Source organism: Numenius arquata, chromosome 2, assembly GCF_964106895.1.
Source record: "Numenius arquata chromosome 2, bNumArq3.hap1.1, whole genome shotgun sequence".
NCBI lineage: Eukaryota > Metazoa > Chordata > Aves > Charadriiformes > Scolopacidae > Numenius > Numenius arquata.
In genome coordinates, this window is record NC_133577.1 from 24,109,194 (window position 1) to 24,128,775 (window position 19,582).

At 36.9% G+C, this 19,582-nt stretch overlaps 1 protein-coding gene across 1 annotated transcript in view; it reads right to left on the reverse strand.

The window, feature by feature from the left end:
* The window catches only part of ARID4B (AT-rich interaction domain 4B), an 89,559-nt gene that overhangs the window by 19,530 nt on the left and 50,447 nt on the right, over positions 1–19,582 (reverse strand). The window contains exons 12-17 of the mRNA XM_074164523.1: positions 16,561–16,633; positions 15,351–15,445; positions 14,162–14,259; positions 13,682–13,949; positions 12,491–12,663; positions 2,687–2,935 (exon numbers count right to left, since the gene is read on the reverse strand). Of these exons, the coding sequence (XP_074020624.1) occupies positions 2,687–2,935; positions 12,491–12,663; positions 13,682–13,949; positions 14,162–14,259; positions 15,351–15,445; positions 16,561–16,633 (956 nt within the window). The remainder of the gene's footprint in view (positions 1–2,686; positions 2,936–12,490; positions 12,664–13,681; positions 13,950–14,161; positions 14,260–15,350; positions 15,446–16,560; positions 16,634–19,582) is intronic.

Genomic DNA, 19,582 nt, shown 5'->3' on the forward strand with positions numbered 1-19,582 from the left:
AGCTGTACAATGCTGTTAAGAATCATAGAATGGTTTGGGTTGGAAGGGGCCTTGAAGATCATCGAATTCCAACCCCCTGCCATGGGCAGGGACACCTTCCTGACTAAATGCTTGATTAGGTTGCTCAAAGCCCCATCCAGCCTGGTCTTGAACAATTTGATTTCTGTATTTTCTATTTACTGTTTAAAAAAAAAAAGTTCCACAGTGGTTAGTGTCACTGGTTCCAGAGTGTTTAAAAACTTAACAAAGATGAATACCAAGTTTACTAAATTTGATTCCAAGTACCCAAAGCACATGCGCATGTGCGCACACACACACTATTATTCTGAATCCCAGATTGATACTGAAGTTACCTTGCGATAAGAAACATTAGTAGTTATTTAGGATTCCTGCTCAGACTTATGGGTTTAAAGAACAGGCCATTAAATGGAATACTGACCCAAAGGGGAAACAGGAAAGTCAACTTTAAGGGGTAGCAGAATGATAGAATTAAAAGAGTCCTGGATGAAATCCTAGTTCAGTACATCCCATGACCTGATGTTACAGTACTCGTCATTCCTAAACACTAAAAGTAAGCTACAATCAATAGGGAGAGGAGGGAATTGCTACCTATCCAAGTAAAGCAGTTATTTTTCCAGGTTGCGACTGACTAGAAGCCAAATCAAGTTATCACATCATACAAGACTTGTCTTCACGATACTAAAGTATCAAAGCATTTAGATTGCTGCCTTAAGCTCAGGCTTAGCTGCTCTTACTGTCAAATCCAAAAATGTAAGTAATTTTACTTGAATTAAAAAGATTAGCTATATTTAGCAGAGTCCACAAGCAGTCCCATAGCTAAATCTCAATCACTGGTATCTTTTTCAGTGAAGAATCCTGCTCTTCCAGCCCCTTTCAGAGGGCTCTTTTGAAACACCAGGTAAGAATATAAACGGAAGTCTTGCTGCCAGAAAGACCAAATGACTTCCTTCACCTCTCAAATGAGTGCAAGTTTACTAAAAATGCTTTTCTTATCAAATATATCCTAGTCACAGGAAAAACTGCCTCTGATATCAGTCCATACATTTGTTTAAAACGCAGAGTTCAAAAACCAGAATCTTGATTTCTCCTTTAAGAACCAGGGCGCTGGGATCTCCAAGGTGAAGGCTCATTTTCTCATTTTTCTCATTTCTTCAGATTTAAAGTGGTATTGCTTAAATAAAACTCTGATCGTTTCACCTCATAGCACGTGTGATAGCATAATATTTACTCAAAAATAACTTGTATGTTTACATATGAATTCCAAAACAAGAGTCAAAAAGCAAGAAACCTCTTGAGATGGTACACAGTAATTCTCAGCGCGTAGGATGCAAATTTCAGCAACTTAAATGCCTAAACAGGTCTTCTCCAACAACGATCGAAATGTTAGTCGCATTCCAAATCCCACCTCGAGCAGGCTGCATCTCCCCTAGTATCTTGACTTCATAGCCCACTATGCTTACAAATGTCTGAAGGTAGTTTATGTGAAAGATCATATTCCTATAGATCAATATATGTAGAACAAAATTCTACAAAAGATGGATATAAAAACCAGCAATATCAAGACGTTCCTCCTCAGCTGTGGCTTAGGTGGTCCTGGAAATCACCAGGCCCAGATGCAAAGAGGGAGAGAAGTATCATGCTTCTGTAATTGTGACCTTTGCTAGCAGATCTTGCTAGCACTGAATAAATGTGGTTTGTCCTGCCCTCTTGGTCAGAGGTAGGATGGTAATCAAAGTCCAGACAACAGAAAAAGGTCACAAGAGCTTTTCCAGAAGAGGAAAAATAACTAAACAAAAAGTACAGCAGATTTGCCTCAGACTTTTTTTTTTTTTTTAAAGATCTATAAACACAGTCATACAGTTTAAAAGATGACAGCTGAGGACAATGAGCAGATACATTGAAACTGAGGAAAAAAGCCGGAGACTTGGTAATTGGCTTAAAAGCCACTCAGCAGCTTTAGTTTTCCCTGCTGTTTTCAAAGTTGCTTCAAGTTTTAAATGGCAAAAAAGTGGTATGAAATTGTAAAAATATATTAATACTTCTATTAATGCTGTATTAAAGACAATAAAAAGCATATATTCCTGCATATATTAAGAAAAGCATAAGAAGCCTCTAGGCTAAGAAGAGTCTTGTTTGGAAGCTTGAGGCAGCCACGGGGGGGAAGGAGGGGTGGGGATGGGTGGAAATCGGATCTGAATGAAATGCAATTATCTGCTGCACACTAATTTGCCATTAAGAATCTTGTACTTTTCTTGTTAAATACGATACTGCTAATGTACTCTCTGCTTTGCTGAGAAGTGTGTATATAGACTTAGTTAAGTGCACTATTCAAATATTGCATGAGATAAAATTGGCTTAAGAGAGCCAGAGGAGGAATTTGTGAAAGAGCGAGCTATCACTTCTTGTATGGAGAGATCTAAAAATAAGATGGGGAATGAAGTAAGCCTTCTTTGAACAAGTCACTTTAAGATGATTTTCTGAGTAACTAAAGTACTGCATTTATACAGTGTTAAAAATCTAATAGTTTCACACAGTACAATGACCTTCACAGAACACCAATACTGAAAGTTTAAGACTCCAGATGTCTATTCATTTATTTTTTAAAATACACAAGTGTATTTTAGAAGTAATTCAAGAAGTAATCACTAACTAAAACTCAAGTTACCTCACGTTCCATCCACAGTAGTGCACCAAGTAAAGGACTTCTCCACCTTCGATGTCAGAATCTTTAATACTAGCTTCATACATTTTTTGATTTTTCCCTCTTCCATACCGCACTTGGACTTTCATGCCTGGTGGATAGCATTCAAACTCTTCTTCCTCATTGTTATTGTTGTCTTCTTCCTCCTCCTCCTCCTCTTCCTCCTCCTCTGCTTCTTCTTCATCTTCATCTTCTTCCTTATTCGTGTCATCTCTTGAAAGGTTTAAAAAATTGTAGAGTTAATATGAGATACTTCATAAGCTTTTCAGTTCCAAACCACATATATTGATAAATATTGTGGATGCATTAGAGACTGGGAAACAGCAGGCTCCAAATATGTGAAATTGCACTATGGCCGAGTAATAGCAGCAAAATAGAGGATACAGCAATACACACAAAATCCAGTGACTGTAAGGTGCAAAAATGACTTGACTAAAAGAAAAAAAAACAATCCATCAAAATCTGTATGAGCAGACGTTGTTCAAACTCATCTTTATAAGATTCTTTCATGCAGTCCCTTTAAATATTGTTTTTTTCAGTTCAAACTCATCCTTCTCAATATAAAGTTCCCTAAATTCCATTTTCCAAACTATAAGTTTTACAAGTGCTTCTTGAAACTTACTTCCCCAAAAGATCCTTGTTTTATTATAATAATCTCTATCTCAACACCTTGAAGCAACTGCAACCAAACCCAGATTTTACGCAAAAAAGACCAACCTTGTGTGAGATTCTTTAGCAGATCAAGCAATCTGTGCTAATTTATGACCTTGTCACTCCTTGCCAATTACGCTAAAAGTCTTCTAAATATAAGTCAAACTTGCATTTAATTATTATATAAATACACAAGCAGGTGTCTGCCATTTTAAAAAATAAGCTAATTTTGAATACATTTTTAGATATTTGGGCAATTTTCAGAAGCATTCAGAATTCACAAATCTTGCTAGTCTCAGTCAATGGCAGCTACGGGCTCCTCAGTGTTCTGAAAATTATTTCCAACCAGCTTAAAGAGACAGACTACATTTCAAAACCTAATGGGGGGAAAATACCTTTTCATCTTAAATAGCTTTACAAAACAGTATTATTGTCCCTCACATCATTCTAATCCCACACCGTGCAATACAGAACAGATTAGGGCCACTTACTAAATTCACAATAGCCACAGACCACTAAAAATTTAAAAATCCAAGATGTGGGATGGATATGTTTGGCTGTATTACAGAGTGGGTAAAAAAAGGTAAGTGCTGCTCCAAGCCTGATTCACACCAAAATGTAAGTTAGCCTCACAAACACAAAAGTCTCTGTTAGTAATCTAAATCTTTCCATGAAATTTTCAGTAGAAAATACTCAGATAAACCAAGCTACTTTCTCTCTGAGAAAGGATCAAACAGCATTTCAATTATTCAAATGTTTCTTTGTAGAAGTAAAACTGCAGTATTATTATCTAATTAGCTGGCAAAAGAGAATTCAGAACAATAAGCTAAATTCAACTGTAGCGTAACCACGCTGATTTAATGAAAATACTTCAGAAATGAATGTTGCCACATATATATACACACACACAAATATGTAAATACATATATATGTGCATACAGCACAAGATAAATGCTAAAAATTCCCTCCATTGGTTTATTAACTAAATCAAAGCACAGAAGATACATCTATTCAGGTATACATGGCACGGACCGGGCAGTTTTGTTCTAGAAGGCCAAGATTTTCCATTTATTATATACTTTCAGTGGGCTACTTTGCTAGTGAAGTTAAAACTACCAGATTTAAAAATGCAACATAAATGATTGAGCTTTGAAAGCTCACTTCATCTCCACTACACATCAAATGGCAAAATTCACTTCCCAAAAAAATCACAAATAAAGGTCCCCAAAAGACTCAGAGGAAAAATTCCTGGAGAGAATTCCACAGCTAACAACAGAAAGCACCAAACAGTAATGTAAATGCTTTTAAATTATATTCTCTGATGCATTAAATCAAAACTTGTAGCTAATTTCAGCTTAACAGTTATTACCATACAAAAACTAAAAAAACTTGGCATCAGGAGCAGAGCCACCACTGAATGATGAACAAGATGAGCTTGTGATTTCCCATTACTAACAAGACTTTTCAAAACTGTAAGAACGAAATTTTGCCAGATTTTTCTCCCCCAAGAACTAGTGGCACAATCCTTGAATGCTGTCTGCAAAGAAAAGCGTGCATATGGGGGAGATTCAGGATTTTCCAGACGCTGGCAATTATGGTGTCAGTGGCTCTTTAGAAGCTGAAAGTTTGGAGTCTGTCTCACCTTAATCACCTTATGGCTTTCTTGGTGCCCCAACAGATATTCTACAAAGACTCCATGACAATACCAGAACTTCTCTGGAAGAGAAGCGTGAAACCCTCATTGTGAAGTTGAGTAACTTGGATGGTCAAGTAGACGTGAAAAGCAGACTGTACATAGATGGAGGGAATTATCAGGAAGCAAAAGCAAAATGGAAGTAGAGAAAGCTGCAAATAAGAAGTGTTTTAAGGAGCGATTTTTTTTTTAGCAATCATAAACCAGAGACTTTAGGATACCAAACAAAAGCAGAGAACATTCATTGTTTTGGAGCAGAAAAAAGGGCATACTCATATAGCTCCTGGAACAAAAAACAAAAACAAACCCACAAACCCCAAAACATATTCCAGTGGTTGCAAGGAAGAAAACAAGTTGTTTTACAAGGCCATAAAAAGCTCAAACCTGGCAGCGCAGATGAAAAGAAGCCATGACTGCCATGTAACAGAGGCTTGTAAGAGAAAACTGTGGTTGTAGCCATCCAGCATGCACAGTCATAACCTCGTTTGTCCAAGTACATATGCATGAGAACATCAGATTTCCTTTAATACTGTTTAGTCAAAATCCCATTGAGGGTAGGGAGGGGAAGAAGCAAACAAGCCTCTTGGCAGCAGATTGCCATAAAGCTCCAACAATTTGAACAACCCAAGCAGCGGCCGATGAAACGGGGCAGCGGCAGATGTGGATGCACACGGTACAAGAGACACAGCAATGCAAGTGTAACTGTGTTCCAGAAACCAAAGCACCACCAGAAAGCTTATCAGGAGGAGTCGAAAGCATTTCGAATGATAACTGCAGACTAAAGAATGCTCTCACGTCATCTCCCATGAATGGGAACATGAACCTTTAGAAGCATTAATGAATTAAAATGCAAAAATATTTAATAAAGTAAAACCATTAAAATGTTTAGAGCATAAAAATATTGCTTATCCTTAGTTCCAAAGGACATTGTGAAATCATTAAAAGCTAAAAATACTGCAAGTGTTCAAAAATATGTATGTGGCAGGTAATTCTCAGTCAATAAGACTTAACACCAACAAGCCCATAATAAGGGTAAGTATATCAATTAATAGATATTGTTAATAGATGAAACAGCGCATGCTAATACACCTGCAATGTCATGCAAACGTCTTTCAACCCACAATCTCTGGCACTAAACACACCTTCGTCACAAAGCCCGGGTGACACCTATGAGACAGTGTGTGATTTGGAGCATGAGATCTGCCTTCTAGGATCCCTGTTTTGCAGCAAACCTAACCCTACTCCAATGCACTTCCCCCGACACACCATGAAGCACACACAGCAGGTGAGATGGCAATCCAAAATTATTTTTTTCGGGGGTTATTCTAAAACTTGAGGAAGCAAGATTATTTCAATTATTGGTTCAATTAAGTCATTACAGTTAATTGAACCACTAGCAGAAATAAACGCCAGTGTAATTGACACTTCAAGTTTAGCAATTAGCTTCTATTTTTGTTTCCCTCCTTTTTCCCTTTTTCTCACCCTAGAGCATTATTTAACCTCTACTTCACGTAATACAGAGCTGGCAGATGTCGAATCTCCTTCGTAGTCTGACTTTCTCAATCACAGCTGTATTAAGATTCCCTTAAGTTTTAAGGCAGAGAGGCCATTAAGATCTGTACTTATGCCATGACACTAACATCTCATCTTTAGTTAAACAAAATAACAAAACTCCCAAAATCCACCAGTATTTGTCTTCCCTCTGAAGTTGCAAAGAAAACCTAAAAATAAAAGCTCCAAGGACTTCTGTCTATATACACACAGAAAATCTGAATAAATGCACAGTTACGGTCCATCATTCTGAGGGAAGGGGAAAGGCACTAACTCGATTTGAATCCCATCTGAGGGTACTGCAGTACACTTCAACCATGGAAGCATGTACTCAGTGTTTTCCTCTGCTGCTACAGAGAAGACAAATGAAAGGACCTCATGTTATTGCTTCTAATCATTCAGCCAAGTTTTTTTTAAAGTACTTGGAGACATTCCTCAAAAGGATAATGGATGGTTCAGAAATCTGGCTGAGGAGTACAGCACTTTTCATTTTTATGGCACTAGTTCACACTCAGCTTGAAAACATCTAGTATTGGATGAATGTTTAAGGGCTCATCCATGCACATAAGTCTCAGTGACAGCTACTAGGGTTAATAACCTCCGTAGCGACCATAAGCTATGTAAAATGCGATGACAGAACCACTTTTTCCACATCAAAGACACCTCCCTTCCATTCAATGTGATGCACACACAGGCCTGGTACATTTACATTGCCACTCTACACTTTATTATTGTGTGATTAGGAGCTTATTGCTATATGAAAAGCAACCCTTACATATATGTATGTATCAGTGTGTATTCTGTATTAAGAAAAAAATAAATCGATTAGACTCTGATTCTGAAAACAGGACTATACAAAAACTTCCTTCCCAATACAAAAGCAGCTGGAATACATAAACAGAACACACATCACAAATAAGAGCATAGACATACGTTCCTGTAAATGAAACTAGCTAAGTAAACTTCTTAAAAATGTATTTTTTTGCATATACACCAGCAGTCTAAGATTCAGAGCAGATGTTCACACCAACTGTGCAATGAACACGACACGCTTCTCTCCCTTCTCCCAAGCTAATCAATTCCACATAAAGCTAAATCAGGCTGGAGAAAGCTATCTCAATATATAGTTCTCAACACTAATCCAGAAGCCAGAAGATATGCCTTGTGTATCAAATCTCCTTCACGCCAAAACATTTTAACCTTCCTGCTACCATTTTAGATTCACCACCATAAAGCTTTGATATGTCATTTTAACAGATAAGGAACTGCAGAAAACATTGCCTCTAACAATCTGTTATCTCCCATATGTGAAATGGAGCTTCTGTCTATTACATAATCCCCTTGTAAATTCCTTTCAGAAAATCCCCATCAAGTGCTTCCAGAAAATTTAACTCTTGTACAAACAGAAGCTATCACCTACAGAGGCACAGCAGTTGGTCACCATACCCTACAAGAGTAATAAAACCTAGTAAAACCCTTGATGTGAAACAATACCCACCTTAACCCAGTTCTCAACTTTTATTAGTCTTTTATTAGTCCTGCTTTTATTACTCCTACCTACCTCCTACTGATTATAGGAGGTGAAACGCTATCACTATACAGAATGATGTATATAACAGCCCTAAAATTAAATTTTTTCCCTTTCGTGTGAATGAATGGTTTAACTCCATTCAAGATTATTAGCCAAGGACGTTTAGCGTTTTCTCCTTCTGACACTCTCAAAATATGACAGCACCAATTCCCAGAAAACCATACCATGAAGACCTAAACTGGCAGTATGAAACAAGCAGAAATGTTTAGGTTTCTACAGTATTCTTTAAGAACATTTGTTCATGCATTCTTTGGACAAATAAAAAAGCAGACAGTTTTCAAGAAGAAATAAAAAATAAAGAATCCAAGAAGTTTCACAAGACCAAGTAAGAACTATTTGCGAGTATTGAAAATGACAGCCTGGTGAGAAAGGGCAAGGTAAAGATCCAGAGATGGCAGCCCCTCCTGGTGTTAGGGGTAAGGCAGCACCTCAGACAAGAAAAGGAAAACACAAGAATAAAGCCTCTTGCAATCTTTCTGTACTGTAACTGGGATTACTTCCAAGAATTCTGCCTGGTCACCTCAAAAATCCAAGTACTACTAATACACAAGTCTGATGCACATTTCTGTTTGAAAGCAAAAATTATTAACTGGATTCTGAGCACTTAAATCTTTCAGTTCAGTATAAAAAGTTCTTGACTGTGTCTTGTCCCAGGTGCTTTAGCGCAGTGTTAAAAAAACCCCAAACAAACAAACAAAAAATCACCAAAAAACCCTTGGCATTGAATTAATCATCTGGGGAAAAAAAATTACTAATATTGGTTAACTATCAATTAACTTACACTTCAGTGCACAAACTGTATAGACTATGAAATTTTTGAAGACTTACTTTTTATTTTATTGCCTTATATTAAAAACCCCACACCTTTTAAAAATTGCACTATGCTCCTGGCCTCAGTCTCTTGGGAACATGTTCAACTCTCTATGTTGTTCATTCTGTCGAAAAACCCCTCCTTCTCAATTTGTTGGCTTTGACTCAAGTCTTTGAATAGTTACAACTGCTAATGTTAGATGCTACAAAGGAAACTTGCACCAACTATGCAATGCTACGTTTGAACACCATTACTTCCACAACGTGAAGTTAGCAGGAACTTTAAAATAAGGAGGATTTAAAACTGTCTTGTTTATTCATTGACTAAGAATGAATACTCTTTTGTACACTAGGGAAAAGCACAGGTTTACAAAGCCATTTTTGTAAAGATCTCTCTGGGACAGACCAATGAGAAGTAACAAACCACTGGCCTTTTTAAACTGGTTTTATGATTAGAAGTTGCACAAAACTGTATCTAGCACATGCATCTTCCACTACCCACAGGAAAAACAAGAAAAGCATGTATAGAATAAGGGGCATCATATATTCCTCTTCATCATATTGTTAAAGTCTGTGCAGAAGGGACCATAGGATTCAAGTGGTACCAATCTCAAAGGATTGAGACACATGGGATCACACAGAGAAACAAGACCTGTGGAAAATAAACAACCCTGTCTTCCAGTAGTATTTCCTGAGATCTGGAAGCTGAGAGCTAGATCCAATCCACCCAGCAGAAATTCAGCAAGAAAAACCCCAGAAGTTTTTCTGTCTTCTTGATTCCTTGTGTCTATACACAAATAAGCTACACGAAGATGCCCAAAGTCCTACAGACATAAATTCAAACGGCAAACTCTACAAGTTTGCCTTGCATAATATTAGATTTCATTTCTTTGGCTATTTGGTTAGAACTGTGAAAGACAGATAGTCCATAGCTTAAAAAAAGTTACAGGAATATATTTTAAATACACTGACAAAAATTCAGTCCGTAGTGATCCATTTTGACTATGTTTTGGGTATTTTGTGTGTGTGAGATTAGTTTTCCACCTCCAAAAATGCATTTTTCATTTTGTGTTTCAGTTCAACAAAGTACTCAAACCACACCATTTCCCCTTCTGCATAACCTTTACCACTTCCAACCCATAAAGCTGAGGATAGGGGGAGTACATCACCTAGTACAACATCCCCACCAGCATACCAGGCTCACAAAACCCTTTATGCCTTTATGGTATAAACACTGAAAACTTTATTTAGCATTTAGGATGACATTTTAAAAAACTCTTTAAAGCTGACACAAGTGCATTTTCTACTTCATCTCAATCTCTGAGGGAAGAACAGAAAAGTAATCACACTAGCAGCACTACTACAGTACTACTACTACTTGTAAATGCTTACAGACTATTAACTGCTACACATTTTTCATTTTTCTTAATTTATTACTTGAAACACATCCCCAGCAATGACCACATCAACACCTATATCTATATTTAGAGCTACGCTTTCTATTTTAAGCAACTGTTACAATCTTTTTTTGTATCAAAAGTGAAATACCAGATAGAAGAGCTTTTACTGGATGAGTGAAGCAGAGAAAAGAACTCACTCAATTATAATCAGATTAATCGGGTAAAATTAAGAGTAAATGGTATTTTCTACATTTTTTGTTGTTTTCATAAATAAGAAGTAAGAAAACTCATAACATTTTAATGTCACAACCCAAACGGACATGAATCAGGATTTGGGGGAAAAAAAAAAAAAAACCAAACCAAACCAAACAAAACAAACCCACAATAATGGATTACTGAAAAGCAAATGCAGCTTATTATTTTATGTACCATTTACTATAGCAGCATGGTAAGTATTAAGCCACTTTACTTTCCAAGTATATAAACAAACACAAAATAATGTCACAAACATATGCATATACAAATATACAATTTAGGGAACTTTAATGAACTGCTACTCTCTAAGCAGTGCAAAGTTCATTTAGTTATATATATTGAAAGCAGCATTGTAAAATCAGTCCTTAATAATTCTGAAAATCTAGCAAACCTGTTACAATACAACACAACTAGTTCACCTTAAAAGTGGGAAATTTAATAAATTCCAGCAATTAATCTTTTAAAAAAGAAAAAATGCACACAGGACACAAATGAAATCACATCCATAGAGAAAAGGCTCTTCTAAGTGAGTTCAGGTAAATTTGATTTTTCGTATTCCGCATTTCTAAGTTACAGAAAACACCCATGTAATCTCACTGAAAGCATTTAGCAAGACAAAAACATTTTACAGAAGGATCCTCCCAGAATCTGTTACATGGAAATCAAACCCCTTAATAAAATAATGAAAAACTATTCCCCATGAATCAGAAACTAATATACTGAACCACGTCATTCTGTCGCAACTCTTAATGAGCCAGAAAAAGCACTAAGAGTTAATGATACTTAGACAGAAGATTAAGACAGCTGATCTACTAAACAGCAAAGATTGCTGGAATGAACAAGGGAATTAGCGGACAGGCAACAGCTGGTATTAAGTTTAAAAAAACTCCTATCCCTGATACACAGATTGCTGTGAAAGTATAAGGAGGTGTCATTAGCTGCTTTCCCTCTTGTAATAGCTTCTCCCTTAAGCATCTGTTACTGTTTTTTGTTGAAGACAAGATACTGTATTAAAAAAGACCTTCAAGCTGACCTGTAAGAGCCGTTTTTGAGTTCTTATCACTTGAAATCGTACTGTATGAAGGTCCTAATTGCAAGAATATAAATTGTTAACACACTGGGGATTAGTCAGGACTATATTCTGTTCTAAACTTCGTATTTTTCTGCATGGCTGACAAAAAGCACTTGCGGGGTTTTTCTGCACTGAAACAGGAAAACTTGCCCATTCCATAAAGGAAATGAGAGATCATCTGCACACATCCATTGATTCATGGCCCTAAGCACCCCTATTGCTTCAATTTCCTACTTCCAAAACTCCTGTCTGAAGGACTGCACAAGAGACTCCTGCCAGGATCATGCCTACTTAATGGCAAAACTGTTACTGAGCAATGCAAGGTACTTCCATCTTTTCCCATGTTACCCACAACACACCACTGTCCAACAGCAAAAGGTGGAAACTGCAAGTTTGTGATGTAGTTGTACCAAAATTAAGTACACAAATACTACTGGCAATGGCTGCAATATTTTTGTCTTAAATCAAAGTCACCTATGCTTTATATGTTCTTTTCTCACTGAGCTTATAAATATTTAGGCCTGGACTCTGTAAAAAATTAAGAAGCCTTTTTTTTTTCTCCCCTGTAAATTAGATCCATGAACTTCAACAGCCCTATCCATGACGAAGTTAGGAATACATAAGTGTCTGGAAGATGCTAGTCTTGTTCACAACAGAGACGTCTGATTTGAAGTTCAAATTACAAGAATAAAATTTAATGAACGCTTATCAGGTACCTTAGCTGATTATAAACAGTGTAGCTTACCCTGGTTTTTCTTTTTCTTCAGCATCTGCATTTACGGTAGGATTTTCCATTTCTTTAATCTTCTCCTCCTCTTTATCTTCTAATTTGGTTTCATCTTCAGTTTTGATTACATTTAAGTCCTTTTCTTGATCAGGCTGAGTATACACAGAATCTGGCAAATTTTTTTTGTTTCCCTAGAATAATAAAACCTTTAGTTAACTTACAAGGTCAAATAAAAATACAAAGGATTTAAGAAGAGGCAGACAAAACATACTGAAGTTACATAAGCAAGAAAAATCTAGTCTAGGGCTTGTTCTAAAATTGCAGCACCTCCACTGTTTATTTCTTCTGAAAATCTCAAGCTAAACATAACAGACTTTGAAGTTGCAGCCAGTGTCCTAGCTAGTTTTGTGACAATGCTATAGGCATGCCGCTCTTAGACCTGAACCGCAAAGAAATCTCTAAGATCAACACTTCACAGGGTATGTTTTCACTTAGGATTAAGAAATATCAGTACTGGCCCACCTGGTATTCACCCTGGAGTTAGTACCAGCAGACAGAGAGGGGCTAGCTGCCACTTACAGGCAGAAGCACGACAGTTGTGTTGCACACTGACTCAAGGAGCTACACTACTTCCAGAGCAAACGGCTCGGTGGCACAGCACAGCACTTCAGCTCAGTGCCCTGCAGTTCCTTTGCTAGAACAACTGAGTCAACACTGGATTTTGCAAAGCTATAAACCTTTGTCTCTGAACTACATTAGATCACTGTGTACATCATACGGCCCAGGTCTCGGTAGAGCTTCACTGGTTTCACTGGAGTGGAGAAGTAAAAGCAAGATTGATGAGGGCTTCAAAGCATGGCTAAGCACAAAATAAAAGTATCAGCACTGTCATTAGCTGTGAGCGTGCATTACCCAGAACAGGATAAAGCTGCAACATAGTTAGTCTCCATTTGACCTAGGAGGCCCCCGAACAAGTAGAATGTTGCAGCTGCTTCCTAACAAGTCAGACATTTTGACATCATGGCCCCCTAAAACAGGCACCTGGGGACAGATACAGCTCAAATGTGTTGTTCTGAGTTACATTTACAGCACGTTTTTGTCTCATTTTAAATCCTCTATGGAGATTTCTATCTTGACGTGAACTCATGGTTATCAACACACCACTTGACTTTATAAACAGGATGTAACATGAACATTAAAATATTTTACCAGAACAGAGGGCTTATCATTTTCTTTACTTTCATTATCATTCTCGGCTAACTTTTTTTCTTCTTGTTGTACTATTGCTACTTCCTCCTGCTTGCGCTCCTCCTTATCCACTTTTATTTCTTTTACATCCTGCTCTGGTTCTTCACGCATCTTCAATTCTTTTTCTTTTTCACAGTCTTTACAGGGCTTGCTTGTCACTTTCTCTGGCAATGCCATTTGAAATTCAATGTTAGCTGATGTACAATACTCTTCAAAACCATAGAGATATCTAAAAGAAAAAAATTGCTTGCGATAAGCAAGTTTGTTTCAAGAAAGAACAAGCTACCTAGCAGAAGCTAAACACAAACATTATGTTTAAGACGTAAAAAACTGTGTTATAACTAAAAAGTTATGGACTTTATGCATATTACCACTACCACATGATCACTTCAGCTCGTTCTAGTGACATTTTTGCACAAACTTCATAGCTTTATTACTTACTTTTTGTATGCACATTTAACATTATATCCTGCAGCTGAATTCAATACAGGGATCCCAAGATCTTGATAAACTTGCTTCCACACTGCTCCACTTTCAATCTGGTAAAGAAAACGACATCATGCTTTTTGAATTAACTCACTGACACAAAATAAGTCGACAAAGTTTACAACTTCTAAGTAATTTCCTTTGATCTATAAAATAACTATTACACACACAATATTTCACTGTAATGCAAACTGTAGTCTAATGTAACTATGTAAAGCAATTTAGCATTTCTGCCTTTTAGTAAGACACAGCAGGTTTTCCTCTCCAGGTGGTAATAAAACAAAGGAAAGAAAATACAAAGATCAGAAAAATCAGTACATAATTTTTATTTTATATTTAAAGTAATTCTTAACTATCAGAGCTAGAACTTTAATAAACTGGAAAGAAAAAATTCATTCAAAACATTCAGAATACAAAGCCCTGGCAGTACTGCCCCAGGTACAGTGGCTACCAGTCTTTCATTATGTCCGTAACATGCCCTTTGGTGTCAAAGTTTTGCGACAGCGTGATATGCTGATTTCTAACCATCTGTGAAGGAAAAGCAGATGTACTGCAACATCCAAGTACAAGATCCTCTCTTGTATATGAGAAAGGTGTCACTGCACAAACATACCTCCTCAACCAACAGGCTACATTTATGGGAAGCAGTCCAAAGCAGTAACAGAATCTGCTTGGCCATGAATTCCATATGTTTCAACTACTGGTCCAAGACCAATCCCACCAATGCCAGCCAGCACGTTCTTCTATATACTGCCCAGAATAGATAAGGGCCTCACATCAGACCTTAAACCTTAGAGTACTTGTCTGTGAGATTTTACTGAGTAGTGACTTTTTTCACTTTCTGAGGTAACAACTTTAACAGACAAACAGTTCTTGAAATACCACAAATACACACATGCTGGCTGATTTTATGCAGCAATAATGAAACATGCCAAGTAGATGTGTAATTTATTTAGAATATAATTGGTTTCTAGTTCCTGTTAAAGCATGTTTTTCAGAGCTACTGTGTCTTACATAGCTGTAGTATTCAATTTTCATATGTCTAAAGCTCCTGTGTAAGATTCTTCTTTATCACTACTTAAGTAAGAATAAACAGCATCCTCAGATTTTATAGCTCTGGAATATTCATCATACTAATACTCACATTATCAAATCCTCCAAGCTTGTGTACAAGTCTGAATAATTTGAAGAGATTCAAATTTCTATATCCTAATACAGGTCGTTTGTTAATAGGAGTCCCTGTGAACAAAGACAGTTATTACAGTGTTTTGAAGTATTTTTTTCAGAATAACACGAAATCCACACCATACGCACTACAACGCTATTAAATACAGTATTGTAAACCCCTCCCTCTGACCACTTCATGCATCTGGTACTTTCTCTTCATGAAACTAAACAAACTCAAAAGTCTTAATAACCTATTTTCCTTTTAGTTCAGGAACAGAATTTAATTCATACTTACACATTCTTCCATATATTACTGAACATGCACAAATGATCCAGCTTTTCTTGCTACCTATATTATACATATTTTTATTTTACCTGCTGAAACAGAAATCTAAAAATATCAGGGTAGTCCTTTCTCTACAATAAGAAGCAGCACCTCTCCAGGAACAAATCTCACAATACTTCAAAGAGCTGAAACTTCCTATGCTATTGTACTAGCAGTAGCTACCACATCGTCATTGCTTGTAAATAGCTCCTCAACTCATCTTCATAATAATCAAAAGATACTCATTTAACTAGTTTTAATACTAATTTAAATACAGAGACATTTACCCCTGCCTCCACAGACATTGCACTTTTATCAGGTATTTATACACTGCAGGAAAGATTTAATATAATAAATCACGTTTACTTTTAAAAACATTTCAATCTACCTTACTGACAGTGCTCGTGCATTTAACTGATCAGGATTCACAAAAGAAAATTAGCACAAAGTACATGCTTTTTTTCATGATCCTAAGAAGTAGAAGGGTGGTTACTTTTTAATTTATTAAAGTATCTCAAAGTTACTGAGCGTATACATGTGGCTGAGGACATTAAATTAATGTTTGATTAATGTTTGATTATATGTTTGATTATATACACTATAAGTACACAGTAGAAGATATACTAGGATATATGAGGTATTTTTCATTTATTTCTGAAAGCAGGAGTGACTGTATTTTAGAAGAAGAGTCAAGTAACAGCCGTCTTCTAAATATTGGAGAAGTCAGGAGTAACAAATACAGTGTCACTGTTTCCAAAACTGAACAGCAAAGCACTGCTAGTTTACAGACTCAATTCTTTAAAGTAATGCTAAGCAATACACCTATCTTCAGCTTCTACAAGTCAAAGATTAAAACGCTTACCTCTGTCTTCCATGAACTTGTATAACTGCTGAAGAAAGTTCTCTCGTTCCTCAGGAAATGGCTCTATCTCCTCCTGTTTAAAGTAATGCACACAAGAAAATTATTAACATTTTGAGTTACAGTCCTTCATTAAGAAACATACAGCAGTTAAGTTCAAATGTTCAAGTTTGGCTTACTGTAGTCAGCAACCAGATACTATACCAAGAGACGCATGCTCTCAGTGCTATGCCACATGGAAGTAAGTTTTATAAACTACAAACAGTATTTCAAAATTCGTATAACAGTAACTGTAAAAACACACTGAAATTGGATTTTTGATTGATCACTGAAGTATCGTGATACCATAAATCAAGATGCATTCTCAATTTTATCCATTTATGCAGAAAGTCTAGAAGACACCACTACTAATTATCCAGAGATTGTAGCAGAAATCTCAGGTCTATTCCTACTGCAGTTAAATTACTCCTTGACACCTGGATACACTATGTCGCTTTCAGGGATGAAGTGAAAAGAGAAAATGGTGCTTGCACTTTCTTAGGAGTTCTAATCCACAATAGTGGCAAACCACAGCCAATGGCACTGCATGTACACTGCCATGGGGTACCGGCTGAACGCGTGGTGAGCAGGAGCAATCCCAGAACTGAAATAACAATGGATATTTTGGATGCACGTTGCACAAATAAACTTTTGTATTAGATCTACTTAGATTAATAAACAGTGGAGTTTCAAAACAAAGCACTATGGCTTATTTTGTAACACCTCATTCATTTCTTCAGGAAATGTGACTTGCCACAAGCAGTAGCAATAAGATATTAATACAATCAGAATTCTTAGAAATTCTGATGACTAAGCTACTTCAAAACAATACGCCAAATATAAGTTGATTAATTCTCTGCATACTTTTTTAATACTACCTGTAATGTTTCCAAAATTAACTAATAAAAGTTAATCAGTAAATCTAAAATAAATTATTTTTCTTTAGTGTATTTTTATTCCGTGTTTATCTTTTCCATTCTTCAACAGTCTCCTTGTAATAAACGTTAAAGCTTCACCTACCCTGAAGCAAGGGGACAAAACATATTGTCTTTAAAGTTACAGCAAGACATAAAATTGTTGAGAAACCATAGAAACAGAATACCATTATTAAACACAACAGAAGAAAAAAAAAAAAAAACAACGCAACAAAAAAAAAAGCAGCCCCCACATCTGCTGAAACTGTTTACTAAAGAGATAGACAGCTGAAAATTAGGTCAAGGAAGGCTATAACTATTAGCAGTGAGTAGGCTTTTTTCCTTATTCTATACTTCCTCTTCTCCCTTAAATGCACTTGGAGGACATACCAGAGCAAACAGGCAAAAAAATGAAGAACCAGTATATACAATACACTGAAACAGTTGTCATTTAGGTATAATTATCAACAGAAATGCAATGAAAATATTATACAGTCTTGCAAAGGCAACGCAAGAGGAAAGTCTCTGCGAGGGCATTACGCGATGAGCATCTCTCTGATACCCAGGATACCAGCAGAGCTCAGAGCAGGCGACTTCAATCAGCAAGGACAGACTGGGTACAGAACTGCAACCACTGAACTAGATACACCCTCACAGGGCAGGGGAATCAGAAATCAGGCGTATTAGCAATTCTTCACCGATAGGGATGAGCTGCAGCTCTGCATATAGTACAGACAAACGCCTGGTTAAGAACATTCACAGTTCACAGGCAAAGGAAACACTGCTGGCAAGGAAAGGATTCAGCTTGGAATCGTAAAACTTGAATATGACCATAGAGAACAAATGACTTGAGAGGAATCGATACAGTTTTGGAGTTTATTTTTGATTGTTTTAATCTCACGTGACAGGTACTTGGAAAGGACTTTTACCAGCATATGCTGGATCATGGCAAAGAGATCATGAGCACCTACTTGGATTTCTCATGTTCCTCACCAACAAGAGGACACTTGCCATAAGAAAATGGTCCCACAGAGCATTTGGGGGTGGGGGAGCCATCACTGAACTAAACCTTCATGAAACCCAGCAAAGCTTTTAAGAAGGAACATACGCTTTTTAAATACTAAGGGAACTAAAGTAAAGGTGATGAAGATGCTCAATAAAACACTGTCACTTCTTTCCCACTATAAGATCCAATGCCTGAAGAGTACTCCTACATCTCAAATATAATACTCCACAGCGGTGCCAGAATTGCAAGTGTATTGAAGAAGGCATATCATACTCTGTCATCTTTGCTTATTTCTAAGTTAGACAACCACAGTGCTAGCAGGTCACTCTGCTGTCTCTAATGTATCTGTTCATGTCACAAAGGTAAAAGAAAATGACTTATATGTATGATATGAAATCCAGAAAAGCAGCAACATGCTTTTCGCAACATACAAAATTCCCACAGAATTACAGCCCAGCACTAGAAGAGAGGGTCTTTGTCAACTCTACTGTCAGATTTAGGAAAGGAAGGCAATTTTCCCATCTCTCTCATTTGGGGAAAGAAAAAGAAAAGGGGGAAAAAAAAGGAAAACAAAAGGCAACACCTCTTCTTAGAAGAGAAGTAAAGAGGGTTTGTGTGCACCTCTTACCTATATAGAGACATATATAGGAGCAACTATATATCTATAGGAGTGTGTGTGAATATATATACAGGACTGGAGCATCTATATATGAAGCCTGCAGTGACTTATGTTAGAATTTTGTTTTCGTTTGCTTTTGTTCTGGTTCATGGGTACCAGGACCACATGGATGGCCTGAGGGCCACCAGTGATAATTTTTCATGGCCTGGAAAGCACTAGAACAATCTGCAGATGGATAACAAAGTCCCAAGAGCAGGCCCACAGGTCCTGTTTGAGAAGAGATGCTGCTTGATAGCCAGGAGGTTACAGGCACAACATAATTAAAAAAAAAAGAGAGGAGGCTGCAAAAACTGCTCAAAGGTCGGTGGAGAGAAGGCACACATGCCATTGACCACTGAAGAGAGAAAACAAGAAGAAAGAAAAAAAAAAACATTGCCTCTGTTTTAG